The sequence below is a fragment of the Notolepis coatsorum genome (assembly GCF_963971535.1).
Source record: "Notolepis coatsorum genome assembly, chromosome: 2".
NCBI classification, from domain to species: Eukaryota; Metazoa; Chordata; class Actinopteri; order Aulopiformes; family Paralepididae; genus Notolepis; species Notolepis coatsorum.
The window spans coordinates 180,343,851-180,366,952 of record NC_140166.1 but is presented as its reverse complement, the minus strand read 5'-3'; the positions used below and the strand labels follow the sequence as shown (position 1 = coordinate 180,366,952).

Here is a 23,102-nt window from a genome sequence, read left to right as displayed (position 1 = left end):
ACCCTGAAGATAGTATGATTATGGATCCATCTCAAGCCCTGCCCTCTTTTCTTGATCCTCCAATCACAACTGGAAAGCAGCCGTTGTGATTTGAGGAGGATGCATAGAGCGTACAGGGTTGGAGCAGGGCTGCCTCACCTGCATGTACTTGTAGAACAGCACGGTGAGGATGAGACAGAGCAGGGCTGCTGCTGATACGAAGCCGATGAGCAGAGGGGTGAACAGCTCATGGGGAACAGTCCTCTCTGTAGGGAGAGAGACGCACACAGTTAGTGATGACAGTGATAGCCAAGGGTGGAAGACAACCAATGACATTTACTCTTGTTACTGTAATTGACATTATCTCAAACCGCACCCTCTTTTCCTCGATCCTCCAATCATTCTCAAAGACATGATGATCCTGATGAATTGAAAATGGGGGACCCTGATGTAAACAAGACGAAAGTCTTTCTCTGGTCTGCATCCCCTTAACAATTGTGTGTATTGAGCTGTACTGTATTGTACCCATTCTGCAATCTGTTAATAAAGTTTTCAATCAATCAATCAATCAAAGACACTCTGACGTCACGAGACCGCCGCCATTTTAGTTTAGGGGACAACCAACAGGTGTGTATGAGCAAAAGTAAGCTCCGTTTTTAAATAGTAGTAACATATAAACATGAAAAAGGCATGTAGGCTACTTGAAGCCTCCAGTGCACATACACAGCAGCTTCTGATTGTGTATACTGTATTTTGTATTTTTTTTTCTCAGTTTTTATATTGTATTTTTTAGTATTTCGCTGTGTTATATTGTGAAGCACTTTGGTACAACTTCGGTTGGTTTTAAATGTGTTATATAAATAAAGTTGACCTTGACCTTGACCTACACTGAGAATGGACTATAGCGATGTTTTTATTTTATTTAATTCGTTTATTTGGACGGGACAATGCAAAATTTATGAACACTGTGGAGTGTAAAAATTGCAGGATTTAGCACGAGGCTAATTTCCATCCGTTGTCCCCAAACATAAAAACAGGACTCATAGAAACAGTAAGAAATGTACAAATACATAAAAACAGGACACATAAAAACAGTAAAAAAAAATTACAAATACATAACAGCATGTCACATGTGTTCACATGACTGGTTGGTCTTCAGCAATTTTTTTTTGTTGCCCTCTAAAAGAAGCAAGGGTGGGGCTTTCCCTTATGGAGACGGGTAGACTGAATTCCTGTACAGGAGGGGGAGCTAGTCCATGTAAGAATTTGTAGATGAAACAAGAGCTTTTTAAGACTTTGAAATTTTCAAAGCTCAAAAGGCTATATTGTTTCAAAATATTGCAGTGGTGGTATGCCAATGGTTTCCTGGCAAATACCTTGATGGCTCTATGATAAAGCTGTTCGATGTGTTTCATGACAGTGACACCAGAAAATTACCAGTTTGTGAAGCAGTATTCAATGTGTGAGAATATCATGTAATGAAGATACGTTTTTGCTGTTAAACTGTTAAAAAAGGCCGGATTTGTCTAAAATTAACGAAATTAAAATTTATTCTGCGTTTCACTTTTTTGACATGTTTCTTAAAGGATAGGTTCGAGTCCAAGATGAGTACTTGAAATGGGAAACCAATTCCAGTTCCCCCCCTCCCAGAAACACATTAGATCTTGTGATTCTGACTGGTCGTTTGCTGAAGTAGCTAGCAGCTAACATTTATCTGCCGTTTACAGCCTCACAGCCAATAATTAACGATATAAATATTTGTTCCTTATTCTCACCTGTTATGAAATAGGTAGAGCAGATATACGTATGATTTGAAAATAAATAAATAAATGAAGCGTACACAATGTACCCGGGTGAATGTTTCCCCCAAGCCGTAGTTGCGTAGCAACAACAGAATAACGTTGCTTCAATTGAGTTGCTTCTTTGTGTAATTGTACTTTTCTCAGTAGTTTTACATTTTTACTTAAGTATATTTTGTTTGACGTAATTCAAGTTTCAAGTTCAAGTTTCTTTAATAGTTGTCATACAGAAGTACGGAATACTTTTATACAAAATGCTTCTTTCTGTTACGCTCCAGAGACTGTGCTAGACAAAACGATAAGTATGAAATAAAATAGTATAGAATGTAAAAAATAGAAGTAAAAAATAGAAGTCACGTACGTAGACACAGTGTTCAGTATATACATATGTACAATGTTCAATGCAGAATAGAAGTAACTGAGTTACCATACAATATACTATGCAATATACTAATATACTATATAGTGCAAAGCAGAAATGGGATGAGGTACAATTTACAGTAAGGTGTACTGAGGTATGGGTTGTAGTGCAAATCATTTACCAATAAATATAAAGTGTGTTTAGGTGTTCTAAAGTGTGGAGAGTGGGTGCTGCAGTGTGTTGTTTGTTTAAAGTGAGTGTGTGCGTGTGGATGTGTGTGCTGTGAGTGCATTTGATGGTTGTTGCATAGTGTTATTGTTCGTTGAGCAACCTGATGGTCGTGGGATAGAAGCTTCTTCTGAGTTTTTCTGTGCTTGCCATGAGACTCCGGTATCGCTTGCCTGACTGCAGCAGTGTTTGGGTGGCTGGAGTCCTTGATAATTCTCTTAGCCTTACCCCTGCACCGCTTGTTGTAAATGTTCTGGAGAGTGGGAAGCCCCCCTCCAATTGTGCATTCGGCTGAACGTGCCACTCTCTGTAGTCTGCTACGGTCTTGTGCGGTGCTATTCCCAAACCAGGAGGTGATATTGCCAGTCAGGATGCTCTCTATTGTACATGAGTAGAAGTTCTTAAGGATCTTCTGACTGACTTGGAACTTCCTTAGGCGCCTGAGGAAGTAGAGGCATTGTCGTGCCTTCTTCACAACACTGTCAATGTGTGTGGTCCATGTCAAGTCCTCAGATATGTGGACTCCGAGGTACTTAAAACTGTTCACTCTCTCAACCGGTGCCCCATCGATGCTGAGGGGGCTGTAGTCCCTGACCCCCGACCTCCTAAAGTCCACATTCATCTCCTTTGTTTTGCTGACGTTCAGGAAGAGGCTGTTCTCCTGGCACCATCCCGCCAGGCCCTTGACCTCTTCCAGGTAGGCCCTCTCGTCGTTTGCAGAGATCAGGCCCACCACTACTGTGTCGTCAGCAAATTTGATGATTGTGTTGTTGTTCCGCTGAGCCACACAGTCATGTGTGTACAGGGAGTAGAGGAGGGGACTCAGAACATAGCCCTGGGGGGCCCCTATGTTGAGGGTAATTGTGATTAGTTTCATTTTAAATAGCATCTGTTACAAAGTAAAGCTTTCATAGGCTTTCCATAAGTGTTGCGCCAGTCTGTAAATCGCAGCGTCAATTAGCAGTGAGGAAGGGAACAAGTTGGCGCTGAGTGTAAAGAGGTGGAGATGGACGAGCCAGGAGGCAAGTCAGCAGAGCTATAAATCCAGCTGAATTCAAGATGAAGCAGAATATGGATGTGATTCCTTGGCCACATCATAGAGAATCAAGGCACCACCTCAGCTTCAAGTAGGTCCTTATGAGCTGACCTCAGCTAACAAAGCTCTCATCCATCTCAGTGATGGTTTGCGTTTGCGTGGTTGTTGTTGTTTACCAGATAGTGAGCTTGTAACATCATTGAATAAAGTGGCTAGGCGGTTTAGATTTTAGGTTATAATAGGGACTCGTGAAACACCAACAATGAACACCTGTGTCTCAAACGTCTTTGCCTCAAGCAGCCACATGCTGTTCTCACAAGAGCTTTCCGTTTGTCGTCAACAAAAGTGGCCTGTAATTTCCAGCTCACTCCAGAGTCAGCTTGATGAGTCAGAGTATGTACGCAAATCCGAACCAAAGAGGGCAGGCACTGAGCAGAAAGGTGAGAAAATACTGAAAATAAACAAATACATAAACAGCCCGCACACCACAGGGCTCCAATGGCCACCTCACCTGAGTGCAACACCTGCTCTTCATCAGACTAACCGAGTTAACTGGTGAAGAGCAGGTGTCGCTTGAAACAGACAAGAGAGTGTTGACATTTTCTGTACAACTGGTCACAGTGAAAATGTTTTTTGGGACAGTCGGACACAGAAGCTACCATTAAGTACATGGTCATGTTGAATCTTGCTTTATTTTTGGTTTGTGCACTTTATTTTGTAAAGGTTGTGGTGGAAATATGTTTATGTCATTATATGCCATATGCTGTGGGTCACACGATGTGTGTTTCTTCAGAGCCATAACATATGGTTGTGGGAACTGCTTTGTTTTCCTTCCAGGATAGCCATAACATAGTCGTAGTATTGATTATTCTAACCACCATCTTGTTCTTTCTTGTTATTTTCCATTCTCCTACGTCATTTTCATATATTTAATTGTATGTCTGACCAGAGTCGTTCTCACTTCTCGGTCAGACATTTTGTGTTACAACGTGTTCTGATGTTGAACTGAGCATTTTCCTTGTATGGCCATATGAGGAATTAAAGCTAAATCTCATTTTTATTCAACTTTGGACTCAGAAATTGTTACTTGCTGCTAAATTTTTTCTATTATTCCACGACAAGGTCTATGCAATCAAGAGTTACCAAATATGAACTTTACATATTCTATCATCTTATTATTTTTGCATTGCATGAGAAAAACCTTGTTTAACAACCTTTCTGAACCCCCCCCCCCCCCCGACTTTCACTCTGAGCATGTTTTCAAATGAGTTACTTTGTACTTTTATCAAAGTATATATTTTTTTACACCAGCAATATTTATTTTACTTAAATAAACTTTCATCAAAGTACTTTCACTTGAGTAGGAATTTTTTGTAGTTTTTCCCACCTCGGACGACTGCAAAAAAGAAAAGCAACAACAAAGTGATACTATCAGGCAGGAGAGACTGGCTCCCGAGTCTGGACAAATGTATTTTGAACCGTTTCGGATCGCTATCCTGTTCATCGTCAGTGGTTTTGTTTTGTGTAGCATCTTGAAAGGCTTTTTACAAGCAGAGTCGTGTGATCACTGCAGAGTGGTATGTCATGGTAGAGCCCAACGCTATCTTTCACTATTCACAACAGTCATCCTATTGGTTTTGTTATGCCCCCCCCCCCCCCCCCCCCCCCCCCCCCCACTGCCATGCTGTTCCCACTATGGGCTGTGAATAACTGCATAATACCAGTGTTCTGTTTGTGATGCCTTATTGTTTTCCTCTGTAGAGTGGGGTGTAATAAGCTCTTTAGCCATAAGGAGCTTTCTATCCACTTCAAATCTGAGAATGCAGAGTCTGCAGGAACTAATCCTCTGTAAACCTGTCAGTATCCAAAAGCTCCTCTCTATTCTCCCTGCAGCTCCCTGACACCTCCTAGATTCACAGAACTCCCAGCGGGGCCAGAAACTCCCTGCTGCGCCTCCACACTCACTGTCAGCGCCTCTGCCTGCTCCCACGTTAGTCTCTGAAGCACTAAAAGCCCGGGCACATGCCCCCGCAGGCCCGTCGCTGCCCACCCACATGCCTGCTTTGCCCACCACAACCCCCCCGTCCCCCCGTCCCCCCCGTCCCCAGACCCACACAAACACAAGTTCTCTCCCCAGCCTCCCGACTCTTTAGACTGACTGACACCACAGCAGATGGAGACGCTGTTTGTTATAGGGGAGGATTTTGGGTCGTAAAGTAAACAAGGGGCTAATACTAATTCCTGTCTTTAAGTGATGCCATGTTTATCATGGCCCATCGAGTCTGATATATCTCTCCGCGCTAATGTTTACACAACAGATTATGAAGGACTACCCCCCCCCCCCCCCCCCCCCTCCCCTCTGTATGTCAGATTATGTCACGCATGTCAGATTTGTTTATTTGGTGTTTCCGTTTTGCATACGCTGTTGTGTCTACAGAAAACTGAGGGAGGAAATTCAACAAAAAATTTCAAATGTGTCCTCTGGGTAAATGTTTAGCAGTTTTTCTTTCTTTGGTTTGCGTGATGGCGCAGGATGAAGACCACTGATAACCTTGTTTTCCACCACCCACTAAGCTGTGTGTCATAAGCAGGTGAACAGGAGGTTACTGTGGAACACTCCGTGTAGTCCGGGCCACTCAACTTGATGTTATGAGCAGAGGTGTCTTCATTAGTCATGTTAGCTGACTGAAACAGCGTTGTCGATGACATGACAGTGCACTTCATTCTAATCTCAAAGTGGGGACATACTAAGGATTAACATCAAATGATCCTCCTGACAACAAGATGGGAGACAAGCCGACGCCCAGGAGCCCCTTCATCCCATCTGCCCCGCCCCCTCCACAATAACAACCTGTTATTAGTGTGCACTGTATTTGTGTGTTTGCTAAATGGATGTTAGGAGGTATATTGGTGTGTGTGTGTGTGTGTGTTTTTTGTGTGCGCGTGCATGTACAGTATGCATGTGTTTGTGTGTGTGTGTGTGTGTGTGTGTGTGTGTGTTTGTGTGTGCGCGTGCATGTACAGTATGCATGTGTTTGTGTATGTGCATGACATGTGCGTGCATGTAAATGGTAAATAGACTGCATTTATATAGTGCTTTTATCCAAAGTGCTTTACAACTTATACCTCACATTCACCCATTCACTCACACATTCACACACCATGCAAGGTGCCAACCTGCTCCTCGGGAGCAGTTAGGGGGTTAAGTGTCTTGCTCAAGAGCTAGAATCGAACCGGGAACCAGATGACTGCCTTACCTCCCGAGCCATTTCTTGCCCCATGCCCCATGCATGTGTCATGGTTAAGTTAAATTCCCTCTCGATTCAATTAAATTAATTAGTGAAGTTGCATTTGACTGAAAGTTGATTTGAAATGGACCACAACCCTGTGCCCAGTATAGTATCTGTACAGTATGCATACAGTACTCACGTGTAGCTACATGTGTATTCGCTGTGTAGTATATTATATTATATTGTATTGTAGTGTGCCTCTTGACTGGCACAAAGAAGCGTGAACACATTAACACATTTCGTGTGGGGTATGTCTGGGAGTGTTGCATTTATTTTGCATTTATTTTAAAAAAATTGGACTTTATGGTGTTTTTGTTTTGTTCTTGACTTATTGTAAGCACTTATTTCCATCATGGTCCCTGATTTTGGACATGGACAGACATCATAAAAACATAGAGCAATTTTTTACTTTACATTACGTTGTGTTGTGTTGTGTTGTGTTGTGTTGTGTTGTGTTGTGTTGTATTGTATTGTATTGTATTATATTACATTATATTATCATTCCTCTCACCACCGCTGATGGAGAAGAGGGTGTACGCCTGCTCTCCCTCTACCGTAGCCACGCACTCCAGAGTGTGGAACCTTCCTCTGCTGAAGTTCAGGCGACTCTCCACCTCCGTCTTCCCAAACACAGGGCTGAACACCGTCACCGTGATCACATCATGTTGCTCCTGGGTGGCATTCAGCTGATGTGAGCACCTGGGGGTTGGGGTCGGGGTAGGAGGGTGTTAAATAAAAGTTAATTACATTCCTGATGTAAACAACAATCATTTAAATGTATCTCTGGGGAGTCTCAAGGTATTTTCATTATTTCTTCACTCTTACCTGTCCAAACCACTTTAGTCCTCTGCTGGGTTGTGAAATGTTAAAAATAGAAATGTTCTGGGAGGTATATTCACGTACATTCTTAAGGGTTTGAGAATTGAAATGTTTAATCTAGTGTTTGCCAACGTTACCAATGTAAACAAACCTTTAACAGCCACGAAAAAACTGCAAATAGAATTAAGTAGATGGGTAAATAGACTGGTATTTACCTAGTGTTTGTATTTGAAGAGCTCAGTCAATCAACTAGAGACTGCCTCCATTGTATTACTTCTTGTTGCTGGTGGGGCAGCCCATCTGTTTACATTTGGTGATTGACGGGCCTCTAACGTTTTTACTGCACATGTGATCGTGTTTGTATTCGACCGAGCATGAAGAGGGTGTGCAAAAGAAAAGCAGCTTTTGGGAAGAAAACAATTAAAGAAGGGAGGAATTCTGGAATGTACAGTTCATTTACTGCTATCCACCTGTTCCCTCGCATCTGACAGACATTTTCCCCGAACAACGGGCGTCCAGAGAGAAACTATGGAACAAAAATGTAATGCACTGCTGTGCATACCAGCATACCGTTTTCAGGAGTGACGGTTCACAACAAATCTTCGCAGTACCAGGTGTGTCACACACTCCCCGTCCCCCCTAACTAAACAGCTTTTCTCCGCAATACTTCTACCCTTCAGCTGTAAGAAGTGAATAGAATAATACATTATTGTATGTTCTGTATAGTATAGTTAGTATAGCTAGGATAGTTTAGTATACATAGTATAACTGTATATTGTATAGGATATTGTATAGTAGTGTACATAGGACCCATTACCTTTTAATTCGTAAACTTAGCATTGTATTGTATTTTATCTTAGTACTTTTTATCATGTCTATTTTATTATCTATTCTATTTTATTCTATTATTCTATTGTATTTTTTGCACAATCGAAGGCGGCATGGCCACCTTCATTTCACTATATGTATTGTGTATGTATGTGACGATTAAACCTCTTGAATCTTGAATATTCAATAACATCACAACACAGAAACCAGACATAACTCCAGAAGTTGTGTTGCTTTCACAAAAACATGATAAGCAGGGGGGGGGGGGGGGGGGGGGGGGAAGAGGCTCTAAATTTCACAGACTCATACCACAAACAGCGGTTGTATTTCCAACATCTGCCAGGTCACAGGCTTACCCCGTGCCTCACTTTAAAGCACATTTACGTGTCTCTGTTAGTGTGATGTACATGTGACTATGTAAAGGAGTCTGAATTCCAATGCTTAAAAAGTGAATTTGAGAGTCTCTCATTATCTGGTGCATAAACAAATCCCTTGAGTCTACTAGACGTATTGTTGCCACACTGTGCCACCGTTAGGGGGTAACTGTATTGTTGCCAGACACTGTGCCACTGTTAGGGGGTAACTGTTGCATGTTTGTTTGAGTTTGACATCCTCACAAATAGCTTTGGATGCAATTAAAATGATTGGATAACGTTTGGATAATCACTCGTGATTCATTGCCTGTGCCGCCTGGGATTGGTGGTTGCTATGATCACCATGTGCTCCTCCTAAACGTATGTACAGTTCCCGTCGCTGTGACGATCCTTTGTCACATGGGAGTCATCTCATCACAGTCAACCAATCACGAGTCAGCACAGGCGGAAGGTATTGCTGTCCATTGGTTTGTTTTTAATTAGAACCTAGCTGACATAATCATGTGTTTGCAGCGTTGCTAGCAGGCAGAGATTTATCAGTGATGTTCCAGAACGTTCATTGTCTCCAAACCTTTCTGTCCATCAAAACGGATACAGATCTCGCAGAGATGGACTCACCATCAGCCCTGTCCAACTGAACGGACACTGATTCAAAACAAAGATAGACGGACAGTCACAATGGATCAGTGTGGCCGGGCCCTACTACTATTCTATTTTATTCTATTATTATTTGTATTCTTGCACAATCAAGGCAGGCATGGCCACCTTCATTTCACTACGTGTCTTGTTTGTGACAAATAAATCTCTTGAATCTTGAATCTACTTCTCTAATACCTGCAAGAATGACCTTTAGAAGCTCGGCCCCAAAGAAGTGAAAAATCATTAATTGTTGTTATTATTGGAGAAAGGTTTGTCTTGTATAACTTTTTCTATTTACTGTAGTGCTACTGATGAGAAGGAGTGATATGATAAGGTGTAGGTTAGAAAGTTTGTCTGTACTGAAAATAAGATTTCACAGCGATGTCTTTAGGGAATGCATGTTATTGCTGTGTTTGCCCAAGCCCACTTGATTTTTTTTCAAAGCTAGGTTAACACCAAGGGCATGAGCAGGCAAAATTAAACGTAAATTGAAAAATAACAATAATAATAAATAAATAAAAAACATGTTCTTGATGATCACCTCAAGACCTTATGACATTGAATAAGACTTGAAATAAACATAGAACAAAAAGTTAGGAAATTTGTGTTTGGTAGATTATTTCTCTGTTGTAACAATGCTTCTTGGCAATACATTTTATACCGTTGGAAAGCCTGTTTATTTACCTTTTAAATGGTGCCCCATTTGTAAGGAACATGCATTTGTGGGATGAGCAGCACAGCTGAGTATGTGGGTTGCGCCCATGAAAAATGTGACAAATCTTATTCAAACAGCTTATTCTGCTGTTGCTATTTACTCTTGTTTGGTGTTGTTTGGTGGACTGGATGATTGAATGAATGAATGATGAACGAAACATATTGGCAATTTTACAATTTATTAATTTAATAAACAGTCAGAAGCCTCAGTAGCGTGTGGAAGAACCATACACAGCCTGGCACCTCCTCAGATATGGACCTCGATCGGACTCCTACACTGAGCTATGGTCACTTTTCCGCACCTACCCCCTACCAAGGGCAATCCCATATCTCCAGTCTGGGACCAAACTCCATCCTCCAAGATGACAACGCTCGCCCCCACAGAGCGGGGTTTATCAGAGACTACCTCCAGAATTTGGGAGTAGAGAGAATGGAATGGCCTGCCAACAGTCCTGAACTCAACCCAATTGAACACTTGTGGGATCAGCTTGGGTTTGCTGTTCGTGCTAGGGTGACCAACACAAGCACGTTGGCTGACTTGAGAGTTGCGACAAATCCTGGTTGAGGAGTGGAATGCCATCCCACAGCAGTGTGTTACCACGCTGGTGTCCAGCATGAGGAGGTGCCAGGCTGTTGTGGCTGTGTATGGTTCTTCCACACGCTACTGAGGCTCCTGGCTGTTTGTTAAATGAATTAATTGTAAGATTGCCAATATTTATTGTTTCTTCCTTGTTACTGATAGACTTCAATCATCCAATCCACCAAACAACACCAAACAAGAGTCAATAGCAACTGCAGAATAAGCTGTTTGAATTAGGCTTGGGTGGTATCATTTTTCATACCGTCATACCTTGCTGACATAATACCCCGGTATACGGTATATGACGGTATGACTTTCATTTTCATCAGCGGGGGGGGGGGGGGGGGGGCGGAGCTAACAATATGCTCGTTATCACCATACATAACGCTTATATTGAAACACGTTGACATTAGGGCTGTTCTTTCAACCTAAAAGTGCACTTTCTTCAACCTCGAACCTAAATTCCTTAGGAACCCGTGTTACCAAGTAAACAAATCACAGAACGGTAGCCAGTTAGTAGATATCAACGTTAGCTCTCAGAACGGTAGCCAGTTAGCCTGCACCATCCAGGTATTAACGTTAGCTCTCAGAACGGTAGCCAGTTAGCCCGCACCATCCAGGTATCAACGTTAGCTCTCAGAACGGTAGCCAGTTAGCCCGCACCATCCAGGTATTAACGCTAGCTCTCAGAACGGTAGCCAGTTAGCCCGCACCATCCAGGTATCAACGTTAGCTCTCAGTACGGTAGCCAGTTAGCCCGCACCATCCAGGTATCAGCGTTAGCTCTTAGAACGGTAGCCAGTTAGCCCACACCATCCAGGTATCAACGTTAGCTCTCAGAATGGTAGCCAGTTAGCCAGCACCATCCAGGTATCAACGTTAGCTCTCAGAACGGTAGCCAGTTAGCCAGCACCATCCAGGTATCAACGTTAGCTCTCAGAACGGTAGCCATGTAACCCTCTGCTGGCGCGTGCTGTGTACTACAATCAACTCAGTGTAATAGCAGTCTGTGATGTCACGGTATTGAGAATCATACCGGCGGGATCTCGAAATACCCTGGTATACCGTAATACCGTCATACCGCCCAAGCCTAGTTTGAATAAGGTTTCGCACTTTTTCATGGGCGCAACCCACAAATGCATGTTCCTTACAAATGGGGCACCATTTAAAACTTCAATAAACAGGCTTTCCAACTGTATAAAATGTATTGCCAAGAAGCATTGTTACAACAGAGAAATAATCTACCAAACACACATTTCCGAACTTTTTGTTTTATGTTTATGAAATATGAAATACTGTGATTTAGTATCAACAACTTTTGAAGATTGGATGGTGAGCTTTTGTTTTCTGAAAATGGCTAATAAAAAAACCCATATTTTCAGTGTACCTACTGTAGACAAATAGACACTGTCATACAAGCCTCTAGTTTCTGGAAGTATGTTTTCATGAGGCTGTGGTTATCTTAAAGGCCACAATGGGTAATTTTATACAGTGAGGTCAAGTTTGACTCTGCTACTCCCATAGCAGAGGCTCTGCACAGAATGTTTGTGTAGTTCTATTTCTTACAGTATGGCTGCCTGTAAACCATTGGTACCACTTACGAAAGAAAAGGGCTAATTTATGTGCAGTGGAAAAGCACAATATTACTGTTCCACTGTGAATTGTTTACAATATTCAGTAATAAGACATCAATTTATAAATCTTCTCATATATCAAGACATAGCAACTGTTGCTTCTTCCAACATGGAGGGCAAATGGGCATCCTAAACATTCTGTGAAATTCCTCTATTAATAATAATCACATTAATTCCATTGGGCTCTTTGAATCCACAAGAGTCTCGGTTTTGCAGACATACCCACATTTTACAACTCCAACACTGTTTTACTAGCATAAATCGGATGCGGTACCACTGAGCCCAATTTCAGACAGATATATTGAGTGAGAGATCAAGGGACTCTGTTGTAAGTGGCCATAAGTTATTTTTCTCAGTTAAAATTGTGCTTGATACTGGAGCAAGATTTCAAGCCGTTCTTCACTACAGCTTTAGAAGTGAGCCAACTCCAGCCTGGCGATAAGCAGTCAGAACATCAATCAACGCTGCCCTGTAACTTTATTTTATTTTAATACTGTATGTGAAACACCTGAGCAATTAATAAAATTCCACTATTTGTGCCCATATATGTCTAGTTTCTGTGTCTGTTTAAGACCAAATTGATCTTTTAATTGGGAGAGGAGTGGCTTGCCGGTCTCATAATCTCACCTAATGTACGGCTGCTCGCAGTAGAACCAGGTGATCTGGGGTGCAGGGAAACCCTCGGCTACACAACGCACCTGTCCGTCCACCGGACCCTCGTGAGACACAATCTGAGGTTTACCTGAGAAAACACAGATGAATGTCAAGTGGGAATGACATCACTAGGGCCTTGAACAGAATGTTTTGGTCTAGTTATATGCTTCTTTTCTGTTGTATTAAATGCTTTTAACTGCAGCACTTTGAGATGAGAAATGTAAAGTGCAATATAAATCAAATGTATTATTATTATTATTATTATTATTATTATTATTATTATTATTATTATTATTATTATTATTATTATTATTATTATTATTATTATTATTATTATTATTATTATTATTATTATTATTATTATTATTATTATTATTATTATTATTATTATTATTATTATTATAGTTTTCCGTCTTCCAGCATGGCTGCCTGTGACTGTGTTTTACCTACTCTTCCACTGCACATAAATTAGTTTTCTTTTGAAAGTGGTTGCCAATGGTTACAGGCAGCCATACAGGAAGAAAGATAACTACACAAACATTCTGTTCCAAAGCCTCTATTCGGATGAAGTACAACATGTTTTAATCTTGTGTGGTGTGTTCAAAACAACAGCTTTTACTGGGGTATAGATGGGATTAGTGTTGTCACAATACCAAAATTCTTACTTTGATACCAATACAAAAAGCATAAAACATCAGGACGTAATGGAATGGAATATTATAACAGAACATTCTTTATAAAATTCTTTGTATTAATAGAATAACAGCAAAAATGTTGCCGCTGCTGAAACCTAAATAATCAAAAATAATAAAAGTGCCATCTGCCACTGTTGACACGCCCACTACGCAAAGCTTGCGCTCGCTCGCGCACGCACGCCATTTCCATTTGTCACAGATATGCATTCATCACGTGAAGACCAGGGAACAGAAAACCTTTAGAAAACCTTTAGAAAACCTTTAGATGACTTACTGATCACAAAGACTGTGAAGGAGTGATTGACGGTTGCGTCGCCGTTGGAGGCTTGGAAGGTGTAGACTCCGCCTTCTGACATTTTTAGCCGCACCAACCTCAGCTCGCTGCTGTAACTGGAAATGTAAATAAAAAATCCTTGAATCTTACGATCGATAGTATTAATGGACCACAATGAATATCTGGATCACAATGTAATAGGTCATAATGTTGTTGCCATTTTAAAAGAAAATAAAGAAGGAAAAAAAGAGGACAATAAGTAAACACATGAAATAGAGATATAGTCATTTCAGACCATTCAAAAAGCACTTAGACCAATGTTTTGGTTGTAAATAGTAAATTGGTACTACCTGTACCTCCCCTCCCCCATCCCCATGCTGCTATGATGCCTGAATTTCCCCAAGGGGATCAATAAAGGAATATCTTATCTTATCTTATCTTGAGATAGTTTAAGTAGGAATGATTAGAGATGCTAATGCAGGTCATTGGGGTTTGGCACAATTTCTTATAATTTGTTTTTGTTTTCTATAAATAAATAACAAATCATTGAGTTTAGCGTGAGTGGAATGTCTAGTGAAATGTGTTGAAACTTGCCCATTCTATTCTCTCTAGTTGTAAGAGACAGAGCTCCGCTTCACTGGTAACCCCTAAGGCTCAGCAGGGTTTCGAGTGAAACGTCTCTTGCAGCTGTGGAATAATGTGGCTGTAGGAGAGCTGGAGGCCTGGTGTCACACTGAGGTGTAATCACCTACACTGATCTAGGGCCAGTTGAAAACCAAGGTGTTACATTTCAGGCAGAGGGTGTAATGAAGACATTTATCACCGTGGTAAAGCCCTGAGCATGTTGGCAGTGAGTGAGAGACTGACTGTGTGTGTGCCTGTTTGTGTGTGCATGTTTGTGTGTGTGCATGTGTGTGTGTGCGCGTGCATGTGTGTGTGCTTTTGTGAATGTGTGCATGTATGTCCGTGTGTCTGTGGTTAACCACACCGACCTCCCAGGAGAAACCCCACCCCCAGCCGAAACGGGTCATTGCCGAGGATGACGTGCGCATTAGCGTACGCAACACGGCCGCACCAGACGGCATCCCGGGCCAAGTGATCGGAACCTTTGTGGAGCAGCTGGCTGGCGTGGTCACTGTCATATTCAACCTCACAGTCCCCTCCTGCTTGAAGTCATCCATCACTGTGCCGGTGCCAAAAAAAGAACGAGGTAACATGCCTGAATGACTGGCGCCCGGTTACCCTCTCACTCCCATAGTGAGCAAATGCTTCAAGAGGCATGTCAAGAAATTAATCTGTAGCGGACTACTGACCATCACCGGAAAAGACCCCCACCAATTTGCCTGCCAGCAAAATAGATCGACAGACGATGCAATAGCCACAACACTCCACAGCGCCCTCAACCACCTGGAGGGAAATAACTCATATGTGACTATAGCTCAGCATTCAACACCATAGTCCCCCACCAGACATGATACCAAACTCAGGAACACTAGGACTCAACCCCCCAACCTGTGCAGCTGGATACTGGACTTCCGGGGGGGGGGGGGGGGGGGGTGATGGGACCCGACACAGGAGGCCCCCAGGGTGATGACAGTTGCCGATGACACAACAGGCCTAATCACCAACAACGATGAAACGGCCTACAGGAAAGAGATTGACAACCCCGCAGGGTGAACAACCTCTCCCTCAACGTTGACAAGACCAAGGAGCTGCATGGTCGTGGACTACAGGAGAGGGGGAGAAAGGCTGGACCCCATCAACATCAACAGGTCTGCTGTGGAGAGAGTCAGCAGCTTCTACTTCCTCTGTGTTCACATCACAGAGGACCTCATCTTGGACGTGCTCACCAGCCAGGTGGTGAAGAAAGCACAACAATGCCTCTTTCACCTCAGTCCAGCATGGGGTCCCAGATCCTATGGGCTTCTACAGAGGCACAACCATGCATCACCGCCTGGTATGGAAACTACTCTGCCCTCAACCAACAAAGCATTACAGAGTCATGTGAACGGCCCAGAACATCTGTGGTTGTGAGTCCAGGATATATACAATGGACGATGCGTCTGTAAGCCTGCAGGATAATTAAGGACCCCCCAAAAACTGTTTTAGCTGTTGTCATCCGGGAAACGGTACTGCAGCCTCACGGCCTGGACCAGCAGACTCAGCAGACTCAGGGACAGTTTCTTTCTCCAGTCAGATAAACAAACAACACTAATAGCTGGCTACTGGCCTGTGAACTGAGGAAAAATATTTGATTTATATCCCTGCTACTTATTTGCACACAATACTGACTTGCACACACCACAGATAAATTGTTGCTATCCTTTTTTTTGTTATTGTATGCACTATTCTGCAAAGTTTTTGTCGCGAATTATTTTTAGTACATTTGTTTGCACTACCTCTAGGGTTAGGGCGAGGAGCCAAGAAACAAAATTATAAAATGTCTCACTGTAAAAGGATAGGGACGTGACGAAATAAACTTGAAACTTGAAACTTACTGTGTGTGTGTGCATGCATGCACACGCATGCAAGTATGCATGCAGGTCTGTGTGTTTGTGTGTGTGTGTGCAGACGTGCACATCCGTGCATGTCTGTGTGTGTTTACCTGTGCGAATGGTTCTGTGTGGTGATAACATGATCTGTGGTGTTCGTCAGCTCTTGTCCCATGAAGCTCCAGGAGAAGCTGTGTGGTTTAGGGTAGGCCTCCATGTCCACGCTGAGCGACAGGCTCTCTCCTGAACGCACCCGAATGGTACTGTTCTCAGGGCGGGAGAGGTTGATGAAGCCTTTAGCTGGAAAACAAAGAAACAAGAGAGATTTTAGAGGACATGTTAGTTAGAAGGACAATGAGGTTACCATTCTTACCAGGTAACCCCGATCTGAAATCGTTTTGACTGTAGAAATGTGATACATTCTTGAAGAGTTTGTTTTTGTAGATGGAAAATGTGTTTTTCAACTGATTAACTGATTGTATATCAGAGTAGGCCTTTTTTATGTTGTGTTTTACAAAATCACCAAAGGCTCCCTGTTAATTCCCTACCCTAGTGTGTGTAGTCACATTATATTCGAATATCGAATTCAATTTTGAATTTACATAAAAACACCAGATTCTAACATGAACGGAGAAATTCGAATTTGAAAGAAATTAAAACTGACTGTGCCTTTAAGACGGGACGGTGGGCTTTGCGACATGCGAGTGTTTGAATGTCTTATCTTGTGAAGTTATTATACACAATATTGGCGACAAGGATTATGGATTCTTTACTCTCACATCTCTCTCCGTTCCTCGCCCTGCCTGACATGCCACTCATTCTGTGGATTCACCGGCTGGAATCTTTTCGACACGTTCATAATAGCCTTCGGGCTAGCCGATGCTAACCATAAACGTCTAGCCTACCCTAGTGTGTGTAGGCACGTAGTCTACTCACCATAAACATCTAGCCTACCCTAGTGTGTGTAGGGCTGTAGGCATGTAGTCTACTCACCATAAACATCTAGCCTACCCTAGTGTGTGTAGGGCTGTAGGCTAGGGTGACCAGATGCAAAAAGTCCAAAAGCAGGACAACAGTAAGATTTTGGTGGGACAAAGTGGGACAGATAGATAATGTAATTTTTTTTATTAGAATAACTCGTCTTCACCGAATAGATAAAGGTTAAATCAAAATAAATACAAATTAAATACAGAATTATATCTCTTCACATTCATCTTGGCACTGGCAGCCGGCTTGTTACCACCTAACATCTGTTTTAAATATTCAAACTTTATCACTTGACAGGAATGTCTTGTGTTCGATTTTTTTTTTGCTTCGAAAAGAGGGACATCCTCTCAATATGTGGGACACGGTCTCAAATGGTGGGACAGTACAACCAAAAGGGGGACACCTGGTCACCCTACTGTAGGCATGTAGTCTACTCACCATAAACATCTAGCCTACCCTAGTGTGTGTAGGCACGTAGTCTACTCACCATAAACATCTAGCCTACCCTAGTGTGTGTAGGCACGTAGTCTACTCACCATAAACATCTAGCCTACCCTAGTGTGTGTAGGCACGTAGTCTACTCACCATAAACATCTAGCCTACCCTAGTGTGTGTAGGCACATGCTCTACTCACCATAAACATCTAGCCTACCCTAGTGTGTGTAGGCACATGCTCTACTCACCATAAACGTCTAGCCTACCCTAGTGTGTGTAGGCACATGCTCTACTCACCATAAACGTCTAGCCTACCCTAGTGTGTGTAGGCACATGCTCTCCTCTACTCACCATAAACGTCTAGCCACATGGACTCAGAGCTGATCCCTCTCTCGTTCTGAGCCTCACACCGGTACCTCCCAGAATCCTGTGCTGTGACGGTGGCGATGAGGAGGGTGACGCTGCGTACGTGGATGAAGGGCTCAGCCAGGATACGTGAAGTGCTGTCAACCTTTGCTGGTTGCTGTAGATACGAGACGGCACCCTGTCAACGCCCAGAGATCTCTAGAGATTAAACGTGCATGCCTCCCCTCCCCTCACCAAGCATGCAAATACACACACCCATACACACCTTACACACACAGAGCCAGGATCCTGCACCTTAGGCAACATGAACTCTAACCCCATATCTCATCACCCTCAGCCAATAACAGCCTAGACATGGCCTTCAATGATATCTGGAAACATTTTATTTTACGACATGCATACCTACACATCAACATCAGCTTGTCAGCTGGAATAATTCTACCCTTTTCCGATCTTCATGTCTATGTCCACTGTGTCCAGTCCAGTGCTCTGTAAAATCCTGAAGGTGGCTGTTTACTGCATCTGAACTGTGTGTCCTAACAAGACAAAACGACACCAAAACTATGCCAAGAACACAAACAGCTCAGAGTCATTCAAGTTAAAGTATCTATCCACCTTGAGTGTGTGAGTTGGTGGAGAATAGCCCTGCCTGAAGCTTACTATGCCATGGGGAGGGTTCCCCTTGAGCTCACTGGTAGATGTGTTGCTCCCCATGCGGTGGCCCCCAGTATTGAATCTAGGTGTTACTGTGGTGACGTGACCTAAATGGTTTTCGGTGGGGGAAGATCAAATAGGAGGTTGAGTGTAGCAGAGCAGCCCTGACTGAAGGTTCCTCTTTGACCTCTTTTACCTCCCACACAGGTTCAAATTCAGGTGCATTGTTTGTGCATTGATAGGTCTGATTCTAACCAGCTCAGTGGGGTTCTGGTTAGCGTCTCTGCCCTGCGATTGAGAGTTTGTAGGTTAAGAGAAGGTAGGTACTGTACTACCACTTAATGATAAAAAAATATATACTTTCATCTTATCTGAAAGAAACTTTACACATTGAATTTGGATACAAAATAAAAAATCATTTGTATTATGACTTTTAAATATTGTGTTATTAACATACAAATGAGCAAATAGTTAACAGGCGCCCCCAAAATTGGCCATTTTAGTTTTCGTTTTTGAGGACTGCATACTTCTTTTGCAAACCAAAACACTACTTTATACTTATGGCACATGCATGAGCCTGGTATCTTTTGAAAGATGACATTCTGAAGTTTCTGATAAAATAAAGATAATTAACTTTTAGTGCTAATGAAATAGTGTAACATAGGTCTGAACTTAAGTTGTAGAAAAACTTGTTACTCACGTTTTTCTGTAGTAGTTAGTAGTCCAGAAGTAGTATTTCCCCAGAAATTCGTATGGCTGAAACATATAGCCTGAAGTCTTGTGTAGTACATGACCAAATTTCATAAAAAATCCATTCAGAAATTAGTGATTAGGAGCGATTTAGGTCAACTGTGTAGCGTTCCTGGTTTTTATTTCCTCATAGACTTCAATTCATTCTGCGGTTTTTCTCTTCCTGTTTTCGCTCGTGACTTTTCCCTGATTCGTCTATCCCCATGTGGGGTATAATTGGAAAGCCACACTTGGCTACAACCCTGTCCAATCATTTTCAAGATCGCCAAATGATTGACGGAGCTAGAGCCCCGGGAGTTGGTGTTGTATTTGTACAACACTATGTACTTCGGCGCACGCCTCACATATTGGCATGTAACTCGAGAAACACTGAACGGATTTTGTCACCTGAATATTATATATATATATTTTATTAGAAAATATGCACACCCGAGCCGCTAGAAGTCGCCAAAGTGCATGTGGGAAAATCTTCCTCAAGAGGATACCTTTGTGGTTCGTTTCCATGGACACACTAAACTTTAAACGATATCAGAAAAAAGCTTCTGTAAATGACCTAACATTTATGTTAGGAAGCACCATATCAAATTTGGTGGCAGTAGCTACAAGTTCAGGTGAAATGGTGTTTTGCATAAAGAGAATAATTATTATATAATTATGTTATTTTGAGAAAATGGTTAAAGTTTGTTCAGTAGCTTGGTTTACATTATGCACCTCTTACACAACATTTATAGTTGCCTTTGATGATTGTTTTATACAGTATGTTTCATGAAACTACAGTAGTATTAGAGACAAAATATGATAATGTAACATTCAGATCTTGCCACTAAATCTCATAAACTGTCTTAGGGGCAGAGGGTCTGTATGGCACACTCCTATGCAGAGGGTTGGGCGACGTTCTATTGTCAAACATCTCTGCCCAAAGAGAAATAAGCTAACCCGTGCTACTTATACTTGTATCATTTTGCCATAACATATTGTATAAATAATCATCTATTGTTTCTCCCATCTTTATTTTTTTTCAGAGAACCAAACACTTTTTTATTATTTTACTTCACGGCGTCTGTGCAGCCATGTTTATTTCACTGTGTCCATGGAAACGAACCACAAAGGTATCCTCACACAGAAAAGTGTGTCACTACATACTGTAACTCATAAATGTTCAGACAACCTTAATATTTGGTTATTTGTAATATTATGTAATACAAAGTTATTCCCACAGTTTCTTTCAAGCTAATTTGGTTGCGGAGGACAGTTTTTTAACAGTAATAAGGCACTTGGGACAGAGCTGTTTCACAGGCTGTGTGACGTACAGGTGTAGAGACAGCTCTGCTTAGGACTGTGTTTGCAGTGTTGTCCCCTAATAATCCACAAGCTACATACCTTTCTCACCAAAAAAGCAAAGTCCAGTTCCCAGCCTTGACTTTGCTCTTGTATTGTTTACTGTACATCCATTTTTTTTCACTTTCAGCTTGGCAAAGTTGTAATAACCTCCTCCGTTTTATTGACAGGATTTTATTGGATTCAGAGGCTATGAATTCCAAACACAAGGGCGTATTTATACACCCTCAGCGCTCTCTTGCGTGGGAAAAGGTTGCGTTAAGGGTTGCCAACTCCGTGCACTGTTTTTTAAATCTTAATTTCATTAGTGTTGATGAATGTATGAATGTATGACAAATGGATGAAAGGATAGGGTTGCAGGTGGTGGTGGTGGTGGGGTGGGGGGGGGATCAGCTGTTTGCAATTATGCTATCTTTCCTTTATGTATTCTCTATTTTATATAATTTACAGGCCTTATGCTGCCATAATAAGGTGTAGCCTACAAGTTCTGTATAACCTAATACACATGGGTGTGCGAGAATCTCTCTCTCCCCCTCTTTACATACTGGTGCGCCAGCAAAAAGGGTAATGCACACCTGCTATGAAAAGTTGTATTAGCCTACATTTCATTCCTGCCATGAATGGAGCAAGACGTTTCAGAGCTCCACTCCACTCTGCCTACACACATGGCCTCCTTGGAATCGATGTCTGTGTGTGCACGGTCAACCCCAGTCGTTAGCCATTGGTACGTACAGATGCAGCACTGAAAATTCAGATCCCTTCAGCTGCTGTTCTGCTGCTCCTCTGCGACTTTAGAACTAGCACTGTATTTCGGAGGCTGGTGGCTGGCTCCCAAAGTGAACAAAGGGAGGGTACTTAACTTAAGTGCTCCCCCAGGGAGGGGGACGGGGGTTACTGACCTCAGACCCCCAAGATTATTTTTATATGGGCAGTCTGACTTGGGGTACTGCCCATATATTAGTGTTGCAATTAGGGATGTCCGATATTATCGGCCGATATTGGCATTAAAATGTGATATCCTTTGTTCCATATCAAAGGTAATTGAGAGGCTGGTATATGAGCAGATAGACAACTACCTGACTGAACATAGACTATTGTACCAGTTCCAATCAGGTTTCAGAAAATCACACTCCACTGACACCTGTTTACTGTACCTGACAGATTATATAAAACGGGAGATGGACAAGGGGAACTACTGTGGGATGGTAATGTTGGACCTGCAAAAGGCGTTTGACACGGTCAACCATTCCATCCTACTAGAAAAATTGAGAGCGATAGGCTTTGATAGCAAGTCAGCCAAATGGGTCAAGTCCTACCTGGAGGGAAGAGAACAGGTGGTAGACATCAATGGCACCTTGTCCTCGTCCCTTCCAGTGACATGTGGGGTCCCCCAAGGAAGCATTTTGGGACCTCAACTGTTTTTAATATATATTAATGACATGAAATCGGCATGCGATTGCAACCTGTTCCTGTTTGCTGACGACTCGGCACTCCTGGTCTCAGACAGGAATAAGTCTAAAGTGGAAAGTGTCCTGAGCAGTGAAATGAAAAAAATCTGCTCCTGGCTCAGTGACAATAAATTGTCTCTACATCTGGGAAAAACAGAGGCCATACTCTTTGGGTCAAACGCCAACCTAAAGAAATCCCAGGGTTTTAAAATTAGAGTAGGTGAAAACATTATTGAGGATAAAGAGGAGGTCACCTACCTGGGCTTTATTTTAAATAACAAACTTTCTAACGAAAAAATGGCACAAAAAGTTATTACTAAGGTCAATCAAAAAACCAAATTTTTATTTAGAATTTCCTCGTTCATAAATAGGAACGCTCTGAGGACCCTAGCTGGAGCCCTCATCCAATGTCACTTTGACTATGCTTGCACTTCATGGTACAGCAACATATCAAAACAAATGAAGACAAAGCTCCAGACCTCCCAAAACAAACTAGTGAGACTCCTGCACAACCTTCACTTTAGGACTCACCTAACGCCAGCCCACTTTAGCAGGCTGGGATGGCTTAGGGTTGAAGAAAGAGTACACCAGCTTAAAATGCTACTGGTTTTTAAAGTACTAAAAGAAACGGTCCCCAAGTACCTAGTCAATTATTTTAATAAAGTAGGAGATGTCCACAAACACGCCACAAGAGGAAGCCCCACGGACCTGGTCCCGCCGAGAGTCAG

The 23,102-nt window shown here is 42.3% G+C and overlaps 1 protein-coding gene across 1 annotated transcript in view; it reads right to left on the bottom strand.

The window, feature by feature from the left end:
• kita (KIT proto-oncogene, receptor tyrosine kinase a) overlaps positions 1-23,102 on the bottom strand; it is a 54,734-nt gene that overhangs the window by 14,811 nt on the left and 16,821 nt on the right. The window contains exons 5-10 of the mRNA XM_084307427.1: positions 18,170-18,362; positions 16,510-16,696; positions 13,905-14,020; positions 12,909-13,023; positions 7,205-7,392; positions 139-245 (exon numbers count right to left, since the gene is read on the bottom strand). Of these exons, the coding sequence (XP_084163553.1) occupies positions 139-245; positions 7,205-7,392; positions 12,909-13,023; positions 13,905-14,020; positions 16,510-16,696; positions 18,170-18,362 (906 nt within the window). The remainder of the gene's footprint in view (positions 1-138; positions 246-7,204; positions 7,393-12,908; positions 13,024-13,904; positions 14,021-16,509; positions 16,697-18,169; positions 18,363-23,102) is intronic.